The sequence below is a fragment of the Eupeodes corollae genome, chromosome 1 (genome assembly GCF_945859685.1).
Source record: "Eupeodes corollae chromosome 1, idEupCoro1.1, whole genome shotgun sequence".
NCBI lineage: Eukaryota > Metazoa > Arthropoda > Insecta > Diptera > Syrphidae > Eupeodes > Eupeodes corollae.
In genome coordinates this window covers 6445708-6468161 of record NC_079147.1, presented here as the reverse complement: position 1 = coordinate 6468161, position 22454 = coordinate 6445708, and the positions used below count along the sequence as shown (strand labels likewise).

The 22454-nt window shown below is 33.5% G+C and overlaps 1 protein-coding gene across 2 annotated transcripts in view; it reads right to left on the bottom strand.

Annotated features, from left to right (window-relative positions):
- Positions 1-22454, bottom strand: part of LOC129953575 (lysosome membrane protein 2) — a 79742-nt gene that overhangs the window by 52359 nt on the left and 4929 nt on the right. The window contains exon 2 of one of the 2 annotated variants that reach the window (XM_056066819.1): positions 6910-7130. In XM_056066819.1, coding sequence (XP_055922794.1) covers positions 6910-6946 — 37 coding nt within the window. In that variant the 5' untranslated portion in view covers positions 6947-7130. The remainder of the gene's footprint in view (positions 1-6909; positions 7131-22454) is intronic. The other variant, XM_056066824.1, reaches the window with a different exon arrangement.

Below are 22454 nucleotides of genomic sequence, written 5' to 3'. Positions count from 1 at the left end.
GGTCGAAGACATAGCTCTTGCAATGTGACCTCGAACGAGTTTTATCACGAAATTGTCAATTCTGTTGATTCGAGCCCCGTTGTATAGGACCTCGTTGGAATAGTAATGCACATAAGACGACTCGGCTGTTCGATATAAGCCGGTACAGCGTCGTAAACACTGCCGCTCGAACACCCGAAACTTCTCCATCTGGGAAGGGGCAACGTTGAACCACACCGGACAACCATAAACGATCATTGGCCGTATGAGGGCCATGTAGCAAATTACCTTCACTCTGGGGTCAAGCCGACTGCTAAAAAACAGCCGTTTCGTCAGAGCAAAGGCTCCTCTGGCCCTGTTCAGAGCAGCATTTATATGTCTGTCGAAATATAAATACTGATCTAACCAGATACCGAGGTACTTCACTACACTTTTGCTCGCTAATGGTTGCCCATGAAGATCAACGATGACCATCTTGCGCCAATTCTTGCACGTATCCCTCGTGGCCCCAGCCAACGGAGTCCGGAACAGAATTGTCTCCGACTTCTGGACATTTATTTTCAGTTTCCAGTCGTCGCAATATCGCTGAATCTTGTCGAAATCACGCTGCAAGAGAATTCTAATAACCTCAACCTTTCGGGCCGTTCTGTACGCAATTAGATCGTCGGCGTACGCAATTGCCTTTGTAAGACTACCTATCAGATCGCTGGTGTAAATGCTGAAGAGAATCGGCGAATTCACCGCTCCCTGTTGAAGACCATTTTTAATTGAGAATGTTGTGGTAGAAGTTACATTGCCACTTTTGACAACAAACTTTCTACCGTTAAGCATATCATAAAGTATATACAACAATGGCTTGCTTATGCCAAGCCTGCTCAGTTTTAGGTAAAGACCCTCTAACCATACGGTGTCAAAGGCCTTTTCCAAATCAACCAGAACAGCACCTGTGCATTGTTGTTTTGATTTATTCCATTGGATATCAGAAACGAGTTTAGACGCAGCATGAATTGTGTCATGACCCGCCTTGAACCCGAACTGTTTATCCGGAATTATTTTGTTGTCCGCAGCCCACTTAGTCAGAGCCCTATTAATGATCTTTTCGAAAACTTTGCTGATGCTCGGAAGAAGACTTATCGACCGAAGATTTGACGGGTTGGAGTTGTCCTTTCCCTTTTTCGGGAGAGGATGAACCACAGCGGTCTTCCAATGCGCTGGATAATATGCATTATTCAGTGCATTATTGAAGAGCGTGGTGTATATGTCAATTGCTTCCATCGGTAAATGTCTTAGTACAACGTTGGATATACCATCGACACCTGCTGACTTTTTGTTTTTTATTGAATTGAAGATGAGCTGAAGCTCAACCTTCGTCACTAACAAGGGACTTGGTTCCGTTTGCTCGGCGATTATGGCATTTGCCAAGGAATCGTCATTGAACCGCATGAAACCGCGGTTCTCAGATCGCCATTGTGTCATATCATTTCGAAGGTAAAAGTGATTAAGTAGGGCTCTGTTTTCCAGGTCGTGGTTGGGGCGAATGCTAACATTCACCTTGTACACTTGCTGGAAAGCAGCTCCCACCGCCTCCACTTTTTCCTTCGGATCTTCAATTATATAAAAGTCATCGTCAAAGATGGCTTCTTCTGGATCTATTTGCGCTGTCATGAGTACGTCTCTGTTTTCTTCGGTTCTTTGGAGTTTCAGACTCGGAAGGTCATTGTCGTTCTTTTTTCTGAATATCTTGTTGATTTTAGGGAACATACTAGGGTCGCTCGAATTAACTGACCGGATCTTGCGGTCCCAGTACTTGTTAATTGATAGCCTGTAGTTCTCCTTAATCAACAGATTGACATTTTTTATTGACGACTTCAGTGTCCTAACCTCCAAGTCGCGTGGGTCTGTAAGTCGTCTGTACAAGTTTTTGAGTCTTGTCAGTAAGCCACTCTTGTGCTTTCGCAGTGCTTCGATTGTCGCGTTTCTGTAAGCGTCCATTTGGTCCCGTTCTCTGTACTTTGGGATTGTCCGTTCCATCGTTCGTTTTATTGTTTCGTCCATCTGTTGTAAATGTTGGTCAATTTCTGTATTTGTCAGGTTTCTGTTGTTTGGTGGGGCTATGTCACTCGAACGAAGTTCTCTCGCTAAGGCGTTGGTGAAACGAGGCCAACGCATCTTACTGTAATTGTAAGAGTGCGTTGGAACGTATTCCTCCAACTCCACGCGTTCGTTCGGAATCTGCATTACAGCAGCCAGTCCGCAGTGATCACTGTCGTACTCGACTGTCTGTAAGCAGTTTCGAGAATGATTACCCACTTTGTCTGTTACTGTCAGTCTAGTGTCGTACAGCAAAAGATCCAGAAAGGAGCCGCTTCTTGGATACGATGGCTTTTCGGTAGCCAGCAGGTCGACGCCATATTCAACGCTGTAAAGATTCATCAAATTAAAAAGATGGTTACCTCTGGGATTATTATGTTGATTTCCCCAATCTTCATGTTTTGCGTTCAAATCACCGGCCAAGATGAAATAGTTTTCTTCCAAGCTCAGTTTCAGTTCCCTAAAAAGAATCTCGAGCTCTGAAGCAAAGTAAGTAACCTGCGGAGCTCCAGCCGCATAAGCCGCAATCATATACATCCGCTTCCCTTGAGTGAGAGAGATGCATACAACGCAAACTTCTAGCGTCTTGAGCTTTCGCAATTCATTGTTGTATATGACTTTATAATTAATGCCTTTTCGTATAAAGAGAGCGACACCACCCCCTTGAGTGGAGTCGGGCCGGTCTCTTCTTACGATATTGTAATTTTTATGAGTCAATTTGTGTTTGTGGTTTAGCTTAGTTTCGCTAGCCATAAACACATCGGGACTGTAGTCTTTCAACAATTGGAACATATTGGCTCTTCGTTCAATCCTAATCAGTGAATTTACATTCACAGCTAGGACTTTAAGGCGCGTCTCCGGCAGCGCGCCCATTATGATCTAAATTGCGCCAGGCCAGGCAACAAAGAGTAGAGATGATCTACCCTTTTGCCTTGCTCCTTTATCTGACTTTGCAGTCCTGTTAGTTGACCTTGAATGCTCAACAACAAGGCTACAATGTCAGGCTGCACCTCTGGTGCCTTAGGCACAGGGGCCTTTGGGGCAACCGTTGGTGGAGCCTGTCTCGTGTTCCCATTCCCTGACACCATTTGGGCGTAGGAAAATTTGGGATCTACGAATTTTTGTGTTGGAGCCTGTCGAACTGTTCGACTTATTTCGGCTTTTTGACTGGCCTGTTTCTGTTTCATTTCCTGGACCTTAGGGCAACCCCTATAGCTAGCCGGGTGCCCTTGGTTTCCACAAAGGACACACTTGAGCAGGGTCAAATCCTCAACCCGCTCATTCCCCAGCTTACATTCTCCTACTTTGTGGGTTTCTCCGCACCTGACACAACGCAACTGCATATTGCAGTTGGCATTGGCATGGCCAAACCTCTGGCACTTCGTACATTGTAGAATGTCGTCGTGCCTTTTTAATGTCTCCCAGCGTACAGCTTGATTGTCGAGAGATACGATTCTCTCGACACTATTCAAACTGCTTTGGGGCGATAATGTTACGAGGAACATTGGCAGCCTATAACCCCCTCGTCTTGACTTCACCGTAGTGAAAGGCTTGACCCCGATAAAATCGAGATCGTCACTGGCTTTTTGGCGGAGCTCAGCTAAGAGCTCCTCCGGTTCCGTGCAGGAACTTATGCCCTTCAGAAGGACCGTCTTGAATTTTTCGCTCTTAGGCGTGTAGCTGAAGAACTCAGCTGTGGCCTCTTTTAGCAACTCTTTAACTAACTTGTATTCGGCCAGTGAGAAGCACTGGACCGAATAATTCTTTTCTTTTTCGTTCAGAATTTTAATGAGAAATTTGCCCTTAGTGGCCGACTTACATACCTGTTTAATGTCCTGTATGTCAACCTTATGGGTCCTTATTGGTGGTATTTTTTCTTTGTTAGGCTGTGGTTGTTTCTGGTGTTGCTGCTGCTGCTGCTGTTGCTGCTTCTGCGGCTTTTGTTGCTGTTTCTGCTGCTGCTGCCTTGCTTGTAGCTCTTGTTGTTGCTGCTGCTTGGCCTTACTCGAGGTAGATGGGCCCTCAGGCATTGGGCCTGTCACTGCTGGTAAAGTCTTTATTTTTTGCTCCGCTCCAGTGATTTTGGTAGCGGGCTTTGGTTGTTGCTGCTGTGGTTGTTGTTGCTGTCTTGTTTCAGGCTTTTTTTGCTTCGCCTGTTGCTGCTGTTGTTGTTGTAATAGCCGTTGTGCTTGTTTGTCCTCCTTCTCAGCTGCCTCTTTTTGTCGGCGCGCTTCAATTTTGTTTCTTAGTGCACTGAGAAGGGGCTCCATCTCCTCCTTCAGCTTTTTTAGCTGGTCCTCGTAGGCATCTATTTGCTGCTTTTTTGCCTGCAGCACTTGTGCCAGCTCCACCTCATCGGCTTCGTTGTCGTTGGGGGCTTCAGTCACCTCCATCTCCCTTTCCTTAGGCTGCTCTGGCGGCGCTAGGCTTGAGAACCTATTTTTATTTTTATTTGTAGGCGACCTATAGTGCCCCTCTCCACCTTCGGAAACGTAGTCGATGTCACCGTCTGACGACTCGCTTTGTGACGTCATCTCATGTTGTTTTTTTTGCTGCACGCCTTGTCGCATCGCTCCGCGCTTAGCAGCATTGTTCCTTTCCACAAGGTTAGGCTTGAGTTTTCTCTTAACATTTAATTGACTATCAGACTGGTGGCCTGATGATGTTGCGGTGAATTTGTGTACCGCTGATGGCACCACATTGGCATCACCTGATGAATTGGCAGAGGTATCTTTCGATACCCCTGCTTTCCGCTCCTTCTCCATTTGCTTTTTTTCCCAATCAATAAAATCTACGATTTCTCGATTGTGAAAAAAAGCTTCTATATTTTTGGTGCGCTCCGCCCGGGATTCGAACCCACGACCCTTGGTATTGTGTTCGGACGCCACCTCCACTAGGCTACCGATTAGTTAATAAAAACTGCGGCACAATGCCAACTTAGCAAATGCTCAACACTTTTTAAATTTAAATTGCAAATTGAAAAAAGATTAATGCACACTTCTTCACTCGCTGGAAGTCAAAGAACGACTACAGCCCAACGCACTAACCATCATGCCACGGGTACTACCGATTCGAACATCAACTTTTACCAATTTTTTGTAGATTTGACGGACTGTCTTATTTTTATAAAAAAAAAAGTAATGAATGTCGAAAACTATATTTTTTAATATAAGATGATATTAGTTTGAAGCCAATATCGTAAGTTTTTTAAAGGATATTTGAGTAGAAAGTTTGTACAAAGTTTATTAATGTTTTTTTTTTCAACTTCTGACATTTTACGACGTTTCAAGGTCCTAGATTCGAAACAAAAGACTTTTAGAGAAATGTCTATGCGTGCGTGTGTTCGGGATGTCTTTGTGCCGTTCATAGCTCAAGAACTAGTACTGGTATCGACTTGACATAAATTTAGTTATACAGATAATAAAGCTAAAAGATGCAGAAAGGACTCTTTACAAAATGTATTAGATGGTTTTTTTACCAACACAATTTGGCTAACCCAAAATAGCTGACGAACCAATAACGCTAGTGACATGAACTAAATTTTAAATTATATATTGTATCGTGATACCGAATATTTTCGGAAAAATCCAAGGAACGTTTTTTTATAAATAAAAAAAAAGAAACAAAATAGTTGTCACCTCGAATATTTTACGAACCAATTACTGATTTTATCTCCAAAATAATTGTATGCTTCGTTTTGGACATCTGGTAAAATTTAGAGAAAACTCGAATTGACAATTTTTTTAATAGAAAAAAAAAACCTAAAAAAAAAAAACAATACTAAAACTTGGTAGAACTTGATTTTCGACTCAAATATATTTAAAAAAAATTCAAAATATTAGCTTTAAACTAATTTTATCTCACAGAAAATATTGTTCAATTAATCCAACAGTAAAAAATAAAAATCTACAAAAAATAGGTCGCTTATTCTACAAAAATTGGTTTTCGACTAACAAAAATAGATTTTGAAATTAAAATTTTTCCCACATATACAAAATATTGTTGGTAGTTTTTAATTATTTAGAATAATTTAATTTACATCTTTTTAAACAAAACACGATAACCTATAAACCTTCTAAGCAAGACAAATTGTCAGACGGGATGGGAAGTTATTAATGTGGGTCGTATCCAAGCCTCTTTTGAGGCTAAAGTCAATATCTCCACTGGTTCTTGTGATATGTACGACAAAAAAAGCTTCACGAACGTACACACGCACGCAAAGACATCTTTCTTTTATTTAGTTTCTAGCGACCAAGAAATTTCAAAATTTCAGTTCGACAAATGGACTGACGAAGTTAATAATTTAACTTAAAACTTTCTTCAACTTATACAAAATTTTAAATAATATGCAATTGACAGTTTGAAAGAACATGAAGTCAGACTTCGTATATATAATAGCTACTGGTTCAACATTTTTCAAGTTCTTAAGTTAAAATTGTTTTACTAAAAGACTTTACTTAACATTTTAAACTCACGATTCTGCCTATCGACTCAGGTCTTAAACGTTTGAAATTGTCGACCTTGACACTAAAAAATGATGTTGAGGATAGAATTCAAATTACAATTGTTTTTACTCATTTAAAGAAGCTCGTTTTCTAAAGTTAAAGCTAATGCTAAATTGAAAGTACTATTTTTTTCCAATTACCCAAAATTCTAATGTTTGTGTGTTTTTTTCTTTACGATTTATATATTTTGAAGGTCGAAATCATCTCATTGTAATCAAAGAATATCTTTACCTTCAGCATGATTTGAATTTAAACCTATTTTTTTCACATAAAAACTAAAAACAAAAATCATAAACTTAACACTTCCATTGATAAATTTTGCATAAAAACTCACTTAAATTATTTCGTTTGTTAGAACCAAATAGCTTCATGGTGATCTTTATTCAGAATTCGATATCCCTTTAAACGTTTATCTTCTCCAGATGCGATGTTGTGTAGATATGTTTCTTTTATTTATTTATTTATTTACAATTACGTGTAAATTCACTTTTTTCCTCAAACTTGCGGCATCAAAACCAAATGACATCCACATCGATTCAATGATAACTCACTATTCTGAAAAAAAAATTAAGAAAAAAAAAGAACGAATTAATATTCAAGCTTTGAATAATGCTTATTGATTGACATATTATTTTGGATATCTTTAATTGCTTTGACCACCGTAAAATCAAGTGAAAAAAAAAAGTTTAGAAAAACAAACTTCTGTCCGCATTTCAATCTTAGCACTTTTTTGACGGCTAGAAGAATAATTTATAAAATTAAAATAATATTAATATTAATTTTAAGTTAAGTCGGAAGTTCATTTGCATTTATTCGAGTCTTTTTTTAGCTATTTTAACAAAACCAAGAAAGAAACAAAAAACTAGTTAACTTGCATTTTTATTCTTTTATATTGAAACTAGGTTATGTTTATGCGAACATAACAATAAATATTGGTTCTTTTGACAATAAGGAATTAAAAATTGCCTACTCTACATAAATACAAAGAAATTAAAAAATGGTGCTTCTCGGGACATTTTACACCACATTTTGGCTCTGCAAAATTAGTGAAATAGTTTTTAATTGTTTGACAGTACGATGGAGTAAATGCGACAAGTTTTAAGGGTGGGAGCATGACAACAGTACAAGTAAAACATTACATTATCCACATATTGGCAATGTTTCACTTTCCCCCAAAAAATGTATTTTGAATTGAAAATATTTGGTTAAGTATTTTTTTGAATGAAAAGCGTTTACACTTTTGTGCCTGCTTTCAAAAAACTAGTAGAAGCTCAAATTTCAAGTACTATTCAAAACTATAAACTTATGATTTTCAATATTACCAAGTAAATTGTACTTTGTTTTTCAAACTAAAACTTAGTGAACATTTTTTTTTTAAATCTAATAAACTCTGCTGTCAATGATGGATGATGTCAGGTATGTATATTTCTAAATACAATGCGAGACGTGATCTTAAAGAAATATTTTTAACCTCAATCATTATTCAGTCATATAATATATGTTCTAAGGTCACGCTTGTAACGGAACTAAAATAGTTCCATAATTTATTGTTTAAGCTTAAGCTTGTTTACTCAAAGGACAAACAAATTATTATTTTTATAAGTTTTATGAATGCTCATTTTTAAATAAGTCGAATGTTGAATGTTTAATATTAAAATTCTTTAAAAATAAATAATTAAGAAAATATCATTGTCACATTGTCGCATCGAGTTACAATAAATAAACAAGAAATCTATTTTTAATGTTTTTTTTTTATTTTAAACAAATAACTACCGTTTTTAAATTCTCAATAACTTTAATACTTGTGCTAATGTAAGCTGTGAAAAATAATGAGTAAAAATAAAATTGAGTGAAGATTTCAGGAAGCAATTACAAACAATAAATTGAAGTATACTTCCTTTGTTTACAAAACTTTTATCGTTATTTATTTTGTTAGATATTTTATTTTTAATTTTTGTTTTATTGTTATTGAATTAACGGTAAGTTTAATATAACTTATTTTTCGGATCTATAAGTTAACTAAAATTAGGTGGCGCTACATCCAGTTGAGAACTATGGCCTGGTGACTTTAAAATTCTCAAGCATTCCTTGCGAGAAAGTTGCCATGGGATGGAAGGGACCAACAGTTTTAAGCCGAATCCGAAGGGCTTATTTGAGAAAGCAATTTTCATGTCAAGAATTACTTTTGGAGGGTTTGTCAATTCCTCGCAAGAGGCAGTACCAGTAAAAAAAAAACAGACAGGGATTAATCGCAAGATCTCTAGCATGACAGTCCAACGCACTATCTATCACGACTCGGTGCTATGTAAAGTGAACTTTTATAATGTTTCTTAAATCAAAAAATACTATTACTTGATCTGTTAGGTAAGTAAATATTTCGAAAATTTTAAAACTAGATTATTACAGATATTCAAATTGCCGAGTAGTCACTTGAAGAATAATGATACCTTCTTAATCCTTTTTTTTCTCAAAAAAAAGTAAAAATAGAGTAACCCGTTGGTCGTGACTTTTATTTGATTCAACATTACAATATTCATTCACGCTATAAAAACAGTAAAAGACCAGAGCCTGTTAGTTAAAACATCATACTTATCTTACTTATAAACTGTAATTCGATGTTATGTTATATATAAAAATATATTCTTGGAAATATAACGTGAATTCAATTTAATTAAAAAAGCGTGTGTGGAACAATTGAAATGTTTCAATAATTTTGATAACGATTTAGAAAAATTTCTTGATCAAAAACGAATTATCAGTAGCGGAAAAGCTATTCATTAAATCCGTTATCTAGCACTATCGATGGAATAAGAATTTTTAGAATATTATATCAGAAGCTCACCTTGAACAAAAATATGAAAACAAACGAACTAAACCCATTTCTGATATATGTTTAAGAAAAACTAGGTGCAGAGTGCAGGGAGTTTTGAATGAAACCATTCACCCTGCAATTGGACAATGGTTTTCGTCAAAACATCTCCCTTTTCGACGAATCTTGCTAACTACCCTTAGGAAGTTATTGTAATGGGTCCGATTTGTCATGATGAAAATTTTAACATTTCTCGACGTTTCAAGGTCCCTAGAGGCGAACGTACGTGTGTACCTACGTTCGAACGTTCGTACGCCCGTACGTTCGCTACGTTTTTTCGTCGTCCATACCTCACGAACCAAAAGACATATCGACTTATAAATCAAAAAAACTGAAAAAAAAATTGTCACCTTGAAAATTTTACGAATACAAAATGATTTTTCTCCAAAACAGATTTGTGGAAGGTTTGGTAAATTTTTTAGTAAAATCGAATTGACAGTTTTTATAAAAAATAGAAACCTAAAAAAACATTACTCAAAGTTGATAAAAATTGAATTTCGCCTCAAACTACTTTTTAAAAATTTGACATTATGGCTTTCAACTACTTTTAACTTATAAAAAATATTGTTTTCAACATTCGGAAAAATGGAATTGACATATTTCTAACAAAAAATAGAATTCTAAAAAAAAATTAATAAAAGTTGATAAAAATTGATTTTCAACTCAAATATCTTTTCAAAACTTTGAGATATTGGCTTTAAACTACTTTTATTTTTTAAAAAATATTGTCTTCAACATTCAGTTAAATTTTGAGAAAAATCAAATTTACAGTTTTTTTTTACAAAAAATAAAAACCTAAAGAAAAAAAAAACAATACTATAACTTCGTAAAAATTTACTTTCGACTCAAATAGTTTTTCAAAAATTAAAAATATTGTCTTTATTTTTGTCAAACTGTTTTTATTTCACGAAAAATATTGTTTTCGATATTCTGTAGTTTTTTTTTATAAAAATCCAACAGCTCCTTTTTTTCATAACAAAATAAAATCTACAAGAAATAGTACGCAAATTTGGTAAAAATTAGTGTTCGGTTCTTGATGTCTCAAATTAATTTTATTCATCCAATTTTTAAAAATTTAAGAAATGCTACTTAAATTGGTAAAAATTTGTTTTCGACTAAAAATCTATTTAAAAAACTAGATTTTCAAACTAAACATTTCTTTATGTGTATGAAAAATATTGTTGGTAATTTTAAATTTTTTAAGAATAATTCAACTAACAACTTTTTTAACCGAAACCTACAAACTTTTAAGCAAGACAAATCTACAAATCGGGATGGGAAGTTATTAGTGTGGGTCGCATCCCAGCCTCTTTTTTGCATTTAAGTGACAGCCGCCTGCTACTGTCGAAAAGCCTGTTGTGGATTTAAAATGGTGGCATCATTGGATCATTTTTCTTTGATAATTAAGCTGGGCAAACGTGTTGGTCAACGTTAGACATTACACAGCTATTTTAACCAATTCTTAAACTTAAATTTAAGACATGGATTAGAACAACTTCGGTGGTGAAAACAATTGAAGAAATCCGTGAGCTGTATCCTAAATCAAGGTATTTACGACTTTTTGTTGCATAATATAGGGTTTTTCTTCAATAAGGCCGGGTAGATGTTGAGTATAGCGTTTGCTGTGACACGTAGCCCCCGCACTGTCCTGCTGGAACCACATGTCGTCTTGGTCCATTTTGTTCAATTTGGGCCATAAGAAGGCAGTTATCATCGTTATTTAGCTCTCGCTGTTGACATTGACCGCCTCACTAACTTCGTTTTTAAAAAAGTAGGTACGGACCAATTACCCCGCCGACCCAAAATCCATACCAACATTTTTGCGGATGCATTATCACTTAGTGAACCTCGCATGGGTTGGTGTAGTCCCATATATTACAATTTCGCTTGTTAACACAGCCTTCATCCGAAAGTGCACCTCGTCACTTAAGATAATTGGGGTCCTCTCCTAAACAATTCGAGCCCAGTCAGCGAAGAAACGGCGTTTTTTAGGTCGTGGACTTTGAACTTCTGGGTCAGTTATATTTTGTACGGGTGAAGGCGTAAGTCCCGCCGCAAAATTCACCAAGTTGAAGTCTGCGAAAAGTCGAGTTCTTGTGCACTGCAAGAAATAGATTGCCTTGGATTCAGCTGTACACTTTCACGGACTGCGCCGATGTTCTCGGCCGATCTTGCGTTCCTTAAATGTCGTTGGTTGATTGTTTACTGAACCGGTCGTCTCAAATTCGACCAACAAACGTTGAAGAGTGAAGGGTCGCCACGTCTACACAATAAAGAACTGAATAATAAACAAAAGAATTGAAAGATGTCACCAAAACAAAATGGACACCGACCGCGTGGCGCCAAAATCTACCCGCACCAATTTAAAAACCCCATAGATAATTAAAATGCTGGCTCTTATAATACAATACAAGCGAAAATCGAACTTAGTTCGTTTTATTACATTTTAAAATATTACAAGTATTTGGCCGACCCTTTATTTAATTTACTTATTTTGTTGAATTTTAAACCATTAGCTTAGTTCCAATGATTATCAATCTATAAAAGGTTCAATTACCAAAATCCTAATCTTTTAAAAGTTAAGTAATTAGTATAAAATATTTCCTGTTCTTACAAATGGTAACACTTAAAGAGTTTTACTCTTAATGTTGGGTTTCACTTGAAGCACTTAACTATCACGCTATGCGTTCTATACAAAACCCTTTTATGAAGGATTTGAATGTTTTGTATGTTAAGCCGCAATAATTTATTTTTTCGTTTTTTCTTACGCGTAGAAGCTTAATATTCATAACGATTAAATTTTAGGGCTCAATGATCTTTTAAGGGGAATTAATCACGAGACGATACATCTTCTACAACGCGTTTTTAAAACTGAAAACTAAAACGCTGTTACTTGGACCTCAAGCACTTATTGTCTCTTCTTTTGTTTTTCTTAACGCGCCTTATTTAAAAATAAATAAATTGATTGTTCAATAAGCTTGAGTACCCACAAGTCTCCTCAATTTGTCATGTAATGTAATAAAATCTATTTTTTTCCATTTACATATCTTGACCTTGAAGATGAAAATTTTGTAATTTTAAGTTATGAATAATCCATCATTACATCTTAATCTTCCGCATCGTAGTGAAATAAGTTAAAACAACAACAACAAAAAGTTCAAAAAACGCATTAATCAATTAATCTTGCGAATTTATTCGATTGACCTTAATCTTTTGATCCCCATGTCTAATTATCACCTCTGTTTTCGTCGAGCGGTAATTATTCTAGGTATTTCTATATTTGAAGTTAGTAACAGACGTGCAAAGCTCACAAATCGGGCTTTAAATATGTACGCATCCGTTCATATTTAGACAATATGTAACTCCACTTGTGCGTGTGCCTATGCTTAAGCTTGCTTATGCCTGAGCAGTACCTAACTACGAACAAAACACCCCCTGTCATCAAAGTCAAGCCATGTGAAGACGAGGTGTTAAGCTCGTAATTGAAACGTATTGACAGCATGTTGACGTGAAGTGCGGTGCGTCATAAGCGTTCAAACATAAAATCATTGGAAGTTGGGAGCTTCACTATTATGAATAAGTATTTCAGGTTCACACGTTTAGCCCCCTGGGGTCTTAGTTGAAATATAATTATCAATTTCACCAACGAATGCCTTTAGAGGCAACTTGGAGGGAACTGACGTGTGTTTATAGAGACGTCATTAGACACATAATGTAATTAATATCTCTTCAACAATAATTTAATTGCGTTATTTAGACATTATAATATAAATGTTTTGATTCTATGAATCAAATATATTACTTTTATGAACTGCTCATTCCGCTTCATTAAAATTTAGAGAAATGAATTAGGGTGATTATAGTGACCTCAACTACGTACAAAAGAAAGAAAAACATATGTTCAAGTATTTTATTTTATGATTAAGATTAAGACAAAATTTTGAACATGAAGAAAATCGTCGTCCTCTTAAACAAGCAATTCCACATTAAAAATTGATTTTGAAATCCATTTTCTAGAAAATGTTATTTATCGTTATTTTATTATTTAGAATAGTTTAAATTCATAAAGAGTTAAAAATCAAAACAAATAAATATTTAGCCCTTCGCGTTCTCGTTTTTTCGTGAAATTCGCAATTTTTTAAAGAATTTTTTGAATGTGCGTATTTTCATAAATATTCGTACAAGTACAAAATTTCGTATTATATATTTTCTTTGCTTTTGATGTCAACGCTCTGTGAACAGAAAAACAATGGTCATTTTGAGGTTCAGTGCAAACAATAGGAGGATATTCAGACCTATTACAAAAACACAGCACAAATTCATCAACTTTTGACCAGTTGACGATCCAGGGGAGGTCATATGATTAAAGATTTTATCTAAAGATTTGTTGGTAATTTAACGACAGTCACCAAAAACTGGTTTGCTGTCAAAAACAACTCAAATTTTTGTTTTCACTCAATGTAGAATTTGAAAAACTTAAGTCAGACTTTAAATTATTTCCATTAAATTTGTTTCTAAGAAAATGAGCAAATATTCAGTTTCTTAAAAAGAAACATTGATTATTGAATATAAAATCGTTAATTTAAACATATGTGATTTTTTTAAAACTTTCTCTAAAGTTTGTATTCTTAATTTGGCTTCTTTCTACACGAAAAACATATTTTAAACAAAACCTTAATTTTTGTTTAGGTTTCTCAAGAACTATAGACCGATTTCAATTATCTTATTTTCTGTGCAAGCTCTTGTCGATGATAAAATGATCATGATGATGATTTTCGATGATCAAAAATGTCATTTTTTTATTATTAAAAAAATGTTTATCTAGGAACACTTTATTTAGTGGTTACCAAAAAGATTTTCGAAAAAAATAAGTTAAATTTTTAAATCTTAAAATTTAGGAAATATTTTTTTAAACAGACTTTTTGGAAGACATTAGCAAGTTCTAGCGGCCCAATCGTTCATTTTATTTCTTTAAAAATTGATTTGTGAATTCCACATAAAACGTTTCTTCCCAACTTATTCGTTTACCTTAATTTGTTTTAATTTAATCTTTTTTAGAGAAATTATGTACTTAAATGCACCTTTATCCTCAAATCCAAGAACCAAGCTAATTTTAAGTTTTGTTGACTCCTTTAAGGTCAAAATACGAGTAAGCAGACTGATAGCGATAATAATAATAGACTTCCGAAAATTAAGTCCGAAAAAACTACGTGAATAAAAAGCGACAGTTCTTCATATCAGATCGTTTGTATTGGATTTTTTTAGCGTTTATCGCATTAATAGAAATGGAAGAGAAGTTGCCACTTAAGCAATTGAAATCTGTTAATCAAAGGTTAAGATACACATTATGTTATTTAAATGTTGTTAGCCTCCTTAACAAAACATTAAAGAATATTTTGAAGCCTTAAGTAAAAACTCATCTAAGTGTAGTAAAAGTCTGAATCCGCCTTTGAGTGCAAACACCCATTAGATATACTAGATTAGTCCAAGAAGAACCCGACCTTACTTATAGATGGCTGTTGTTGTTTAAAACAAAAACAGTGTCACGAGGATGTTTCAATCGAGTGTTTAAAAAAGTTTCACAGAATTAAAACAGAGTTTTTGCGTCGATTCATAAACATGAAAGAAATAATGGAATGGACTGAAAAGGGAGAATTGCCTTCAAAGAAGGCAAAGACAGTTCCATCTGGCAGGCAAAAGTATGGTTTCAGTTTTTTGGGATGCAAGTTTTATAATTTTCGTTGATTATCTTCAGAAAGATAAGACATTTAAGTTTAGAAACCAATAAAAAATGGCTTTGGAGAAAAAGATAGTTTTGTTTTGTCAAGGCTGCAGTTCACACATCCGTTATCGAGATGGCCAAAATCAATGAGATAAGGTTTAAATTGCTTCCTTACCCAACCTATCGCCAGATTTAGCCCTCTCGGATAAGTTTTTGTTTAGAAACTTGAAAAAATGGATCGGAAGTAAAAGATTTGCCAACAAAGAAGAGGTGCCGTCTTCGGTTGATGGATATTTTGAGGAGCTCGGAGGTCCTCACTAAACACAAGGTATCAACTATTGAAGCTATTAAGCATTGTTAGTAAAAATGTATCGAAATAACAGGAGTATGAAGAAAAATAAAGATATTTTTCCACAAAAAATGAAAGCTGAATACTTACATACGTGTGGATTTCAAGAAGAGATTAAAAGCATAAAAGAGAGTGAGATGCGACACACGCTGATAACTTCCCATCCCATCTGCCGATTTGTCTTGCTTTAAAGTTTGTAGGTTTTCGTGTTGTGTTAAAAAAGTTGTCAGTTGATTTTTTTTTAAATTTTAAAATTACCAACAATATTTTTCATATAAAGATATAGTTTAGTCTGAAAATTTAGTTTTGTTAAATAGTTTTTTAGCCGAACAACAAATTTTTACCAATTTAAGTAGCATTTCTTAAATTTTTACAAACTGGAAATTAATTTGAGAGACATCAAGAATAATACATACAATTTTTACCAAACTTGCGTACTATTAAAAAAAACTACGTAATATCGAAAACAACGTTTTCTGTGAAATAAAAAAAAGTTTGAAGCCTTTATTTTTAATTTTTGAAAAGCTTGAGTCGTAACTAAATTTTTACCAAGTTTTAGTATTGTTTTTTGTTAGGTTTTTATTTTTTGTAAAAAATCCTGTCAATAAGATTCTTCTCAAATTTGTTTCGAATGTTGAAAACAATATTTATTAATATTAAAATAATTTGGAACCCATACTCTCAAATTTTTGAAAAGATATATTTGGGTCAAAAATCAATTTTTACCAACTTTGAGTAATGTTTTTTTTAGGTTTTTATTTTCACAAACAAAACTGTCAATTCGATTTTTCTCAAAATTTGTTTTTGCTATAGTAAGAAAAACACCCACTCAATAGGTATAACAATATTTATTTGAAGTCGATATCTACTATTCTCGTTAATGAGATACTGATGAAAGAAGCTTCCCGAATATACGGACGCACGAAGGTACGTACACAAGCACGTACAGACATATCTCTAAAAATCTTTAATTTTTAGATACTAACGAAAAGTAAAAACCAACGAAAAAGACAACAATCCATCCCAAACATACTAAAATTTGCAGCTGTCTTAAGATTCCTTGCGAAAGGAAGCTACCAGTTAAGTGTTGGTTACGTAAATAGGGACTATTCACAACAGATTTTTGATCTTTGTTCACAATGGATCAAAAAATGATCAACTCGCGTTCATAATACCAATTTATCAATTAATTGACAAAATGTTTCAATTGTCAATTAAATGACAACCGTAATAAGGCTGACAATTTAGTTTTGAGTTGAAATCTCTGCTCGTTCTTAAAATAGGGAAAAAATTTATCCCAAACGCACTAATTTCCAACTAAGCATACGTATCTCAAAATTCAATTGATAAAACTTTTAAAGACCTTAAAACGTCTAAAAATTTCAAAATTTACAATTATAGATTAGATCCTATTATTTTAATTATATTATATTACATGAAGCTTTATAAAATTTGCTTGTTTGTGCAATTTAAAAAGTCGTACTTGTTTATCTTAACTTGATTTATGTTTTTGATATGTAGATTGCTAATCTCTTAATCGGAACTATATTGGCGTTGCGCCATTTTTGTTTTGTCTCACTGATGTATTGCCACTAAATTGTATTTCCAACATTTCAAATAAAAACAAACAGGATTTTGATATTTAAAATTTGTTCTGGGAATTACAAGAGGTATTCGCCAAATCACAGACCAAAAAAACAAAAATAGAATTAGGCATATATTAACGTAAAAAAATTAACATACAAATGCAATGATACAAAATTTACCCGAAATCAATTTTTTTAATTATTTCAAATGCACAAATGTACCTCAAAATGTTAATCATATAGAGGGTCTATATAACATTCGTTTATTATTAAAATAATTATGCACATGGTTAATATTCAAAATCGTGGCCTAGACTTTATCTCATTTAAATAAGTCGTGAGAGTGTGTTACAAGTTTCCGACCAAAACTTGTACGACTATTAATTGTATATTACTCGTATTTTAGGAACCACTCATCAAAGTCAAATATACAAATATACGTACATATACTTTTTTACATAGCTAAAGCATTGGGTCATTCTATTTATAACAACTTAATGATTAAGATTGAACTACTGGTATTTGGGTCTTTTACAACCCCCTGTTGGTAACGACTTATTTAAAGTATAATAATCTACTTCAACCTTCCGACCTATTTTGCGATAAAGAAATACTACCATGGGGTCTTGTAGGTATAAGATACAAGAAAAACAAAAAAGTTAATTAATTGGACCAAATTTATGTCTGTGCGAACGTTTAGAGTTTGTTTTCAGGTCGATGAATGCAACCGGCTTAAATGTTGCTTATACCAAGTGTATTACCAATCACTCGCTCGACTCCAACCAATATTTGTTGAGACACTTTGGTCCATAATTATACAGATATAAATATATGTATTTTAACGGAAAGACTACTATACCTGCTTTTGAGCATTTTTTAATCAATGAAATATCAAATACGAAAGATCCAAACAAGAAGCTGTCATTATGACATTACAACACACACCTATAAGCTTATGCAATACAAAAACATTATACGTATTCGCTCTGAGTCTCTGAGACTCTCAGTCAGGGTTGCCATGCCTCAACCAGCTCGATTGCCTATAGTTTTTTAATATTTTTAGACCAAAATGGGAGCAGGAAAGTTAGGCCAAGTAATAGCCCAATTTTAATACAAAATCTGGTAGCTTTAACAAGTATTTATTTTAATTTAAAAAAAGAACGGCAGACATTTTTTGTTCATACAAATATATGAAGAATATTATCACAATTAACTTTTTTAAACAAGTTTAATCGATTTATTGATTTTGTTTGAACACAATATATTTAAGAAAAATGTCTTTCTACAGCAGCATAGCTGACGACAGATTATCAGATTTTCGAGAAAAAGCCCCATCTGGCAAGCCAGATATCCGTACTATGACGTGTGCTGTGGCTTTGGACGTGATCAATATGCGCTGTGAGATGGACAGAAAGCAAGGGGTCGAACAGTGGAATATTTATCGGCAAGAAAAAGGATTAAATTTCAAAAATTAAAGACGTATCAATTCGTTTCTTTTTGCGTCTATAATCTTTGATATTTTATCCCAGAAACCGGGCTTTTCGCACTTCTTCAGCAAAAGAGTGTTTGTCAATCTGCTGTCGACAATGACGTTGTGTATTTTTATTTGATTAACAAACAAGAGGTTTGGAACAATTAAGAAAGAATTTGTTGACGTCGTAAAGTCGAGTCGTAAAGATACCTAAAAGAAATCTGCAATTTTCTAACGCAAAAATAAAACACATTTAACGTTCAAAATGTTTGAAAAAGATTTTTCTAGATTATTTAAAAATTCGATTGTTTGATTTTGGGTGTGAGTTAAATATCGTAAAATCTGCATATTTGCGTATCAAGTAAGGAAACCAGTTCAAATTCAAATTAAAAATTAAAGTTCCGATCATCAAAATGGAATTGAAATACATAGTTGGCCAAAGCAATCCACATTCTCGATGTGCGGTTTAAGAAAGAATCTCTTTACTTGACATTACGCCCAAAATTGAACTCAAGTGTGAATCGATGAACATTACTGGAACAGTACGTATTACGACTGAATTGTTTAAAGGGTTGAATGCAACTGGCTAATTCGACAGCACATTGTTTGTAAAAATATCGATAAAACAACGAAATGCATGAAACATTGCGGCCGCGTTCAAGTTACAATTCTTAAAACCCTTTTTTGATTTCTACCCAAGAAATTCAAACTTGTTTTTGGGACACCTTTCCAGATAAGCAGATTATATTCAAGCTAATGAAAGCCTTATATGTATAAATTATAGCTAGATCAGAAGGGGTGATAAATTTCTTTCACCGTCGGAAAAATCGTAAGCGTTCAGCAGCACTTTTGGCAATGTCAAATAAGTGATCATCCCATAAGAGGTGATCTGTGATGCACACACCGAGTACTAAAAGTTGATTAGTTTCCTGGATGAAGGTGAATAGTGGCTTCTGCTGTGGGTTAAGCTTTAATGACAAGTGACAGTATTAAGTTTTTATAGCATTAAATTTAGCACGATTAAAAAAAGTCCATTGGATAATGCTGTCGAGATGGCTGCAGTTGAAGTTCCACATCCAAAGGACAAGGTATGAATCTAGAAACTGATATGAAAAGCTGAGCGTAGTGTCGTCAGCGAAACAATTTAATGGATTAGAAGTGGCAGAAAAGACATCGTTAAAAAATATCAGGCAGAGAGTCGGAGACAAAACGGAGCCTTGGGGAAATAAATTGTATTTTATGGTTTGAATTTTCTAAAATAAAACGTTGCAGTTAATTTGAATAAAATATAAACACTCAAATTATCGCCTTTTATCGAAAATAAGAATTTGAAAAAAATGACTTTTTTAAGAATATATATATAATAAAACTTTTAAAAACAAGAACATTTATATATAAAAATAAAAATCAATGCATCTTTTATCTTTGTATGCAAAAAAATGTTTGTTATTCATTTTATGCGGGCATGGGAATTAATAATAATAAGTGTAAGAAAATGTTTCATTTCTTTTAAATAGTTTTTATTTTCCTGTATTACAACTAACTACATATCTTACGAAATAAAAAGGCATTTTTATTAGGTAAAGGCACCACTGTGTTTCATTGTATTCTATTTGTTTCTAGTACAGTTTCTTCTGCCGACAGGCTTGAGACATTTTACGTGAGCTCAACATTAATTACACGTTACTAATTTAAACTTTGTTTTCAAAATAAAAATACTTAAAGCTAATATTCAAATTATCTTGTTAGCATTATAATTATTAATTAATTTTTTGTTTACTTTTAATGAAGTTAATTTAATCGCTGCCTATGCGCAGTCATTAAATGCAACTGTCGGCACGTCAATCATTAACTACTTAAGTATAACAAATCAGATCAATTCCAATGTGACATCATATGAAGACAGTTTTAAAAGTTATTAAGAAAATAAAACACACACAAAACGAACCATAGCTCATCTTAAAAAATAAAATGTTATTTTCTTTTTGGATCGATTTGCATAAGTGTGGTCGATCGCATAAGTTATTTGACCTCGAATAAATTTGCCAATCGAACAAATGTCTTTATAGGTATCTAACTCTAAAACATGTATAAGATCAAACAGAAACAGAAAGCAAAAGTGTTTTGGTTGCTTGTGTGATTGAGCATTAATTGATTCGAAATAGTTTTGGAATGATGCGCACTGTCATAATATTTTGAATTGACTTCAAAAAATATATCAAATCAAATATTTTAAATATATTATATAGAAGAAAATGAAAAATAGAAGACAATGTCATCACTTGCAATGAAAAATATTGCAATTACGAGTATTTTAACTTTAAGACAGCGTAGAAAGACGTGTTTTTCATATGAAATTAGAAAAACAACAGGATATAATCAACAACAGAAAATTAAAATACCCATTTCAGTTGTTTAGTAATTGTAATATGGGGCTTAAACTATTTAAAGATCGCCCCCATAGTTATAAATATTTACGCTCATTTATAAAGTATCTAGTTAACTTCCCATAGGAAGTTATTGTAATGGGCCCGATTTGTCAAATTGAAAATTTTGACATTTCTCAAGGTCCCTAGAGTCGAAATAAAAGATTTTTAGAAAGATGTCTGTGCGTGCGTGTGTACGTACGTTTGTACGTCCGTACGTTCGCGACGTTTTTTTCGTCGTCCATAGCTCAAGAACCAGTAGAGATATCGACTTCAAATAAATGTTGTTATACAGATAATAAGGCAGAAAGATGCAGAAAGGGCTCTCAAAATTGCGTAGGTGATTTTTCTACCATAGCAGTTTGAAAAAAAGGTGAAAATTTTGGTTAACCCTAAATATCTTACGAACCAAAAACGCTAGAGACTTAAATTAAATTTTATATAATATATTGTACCGTGATACCAAACACATATATTTTTTGAAAAAAAAAAATTTGTCACCTCCAAAGTTTTACGACTGAAATATGATTTCATCTCTAAAACAATTTTGTGCAACGAAAAATAATGTTTATGACATCTGATAAAATTTTCAGAAAAATCTAATTGACAGTTTTTTTTTATAAAAAATAAAAATCTAAAAAAAACATTACTCAAAGTTCGTAAAAATTGAATATCGATTCAAATATCTTTTCAAAAACTTGAAATTTAGGCTTCAAGCTTATTTTATCTTATAAGAAAATGACAGTGTTTTTACAAAAAATAAAAACCTAAAAAAAAATTTATAAAAGTTGGTAAAAATTGATTTTCGACTCAAATATCTTTTCAAAACTTTGAGATATTGGCTTTAATTTACTTTTATCTTTCAAAAGATCTTGTTGTCAACATTCAGTTAAAGTTTGAAAAAAATCGAATTGATAGTTTTTTTACAAAAAATAAAAACCTAAAAAAAAATTTAACAAAACTTGGTAAAAATTGATTTTCGACTCAAATATCTTTTCAAAAATTTTATCTCTACTAAAACTTCGTAGAAATTTACTTTCGACTCAAATAGCTTTTCAAAACTTAAAAATATTGGCTTGAAACTTTTTTTATTTCACAGAAAATATTGTTTTCGATGTTCAGTAATTTTTATATAAAAATCCAACAGTCCGTTTTTTCATAAAAAATAAAATCTACAAAAAATAGTACGCAAATTTGGTAAAAATTGGTACGATTACATATAGACAAACTTTTAAGCAAGACAAATCGACAGACGGGATGGGAAGTTATCAGTGTGGGTCGCATCCCAGCCTCTTTTATTTTTATATAATGTGTTTCAACCTGAAAATGTTCATGTGCTAACCCCACTTTAATTAGAACCCTTAAAGCTTTATCCAAAATATAAATTATTTTTATAAGCTCGCAGAAGAACTAATTCAATGATTCTGAGTTAATTCAAACGTTATAAAAAACTAGC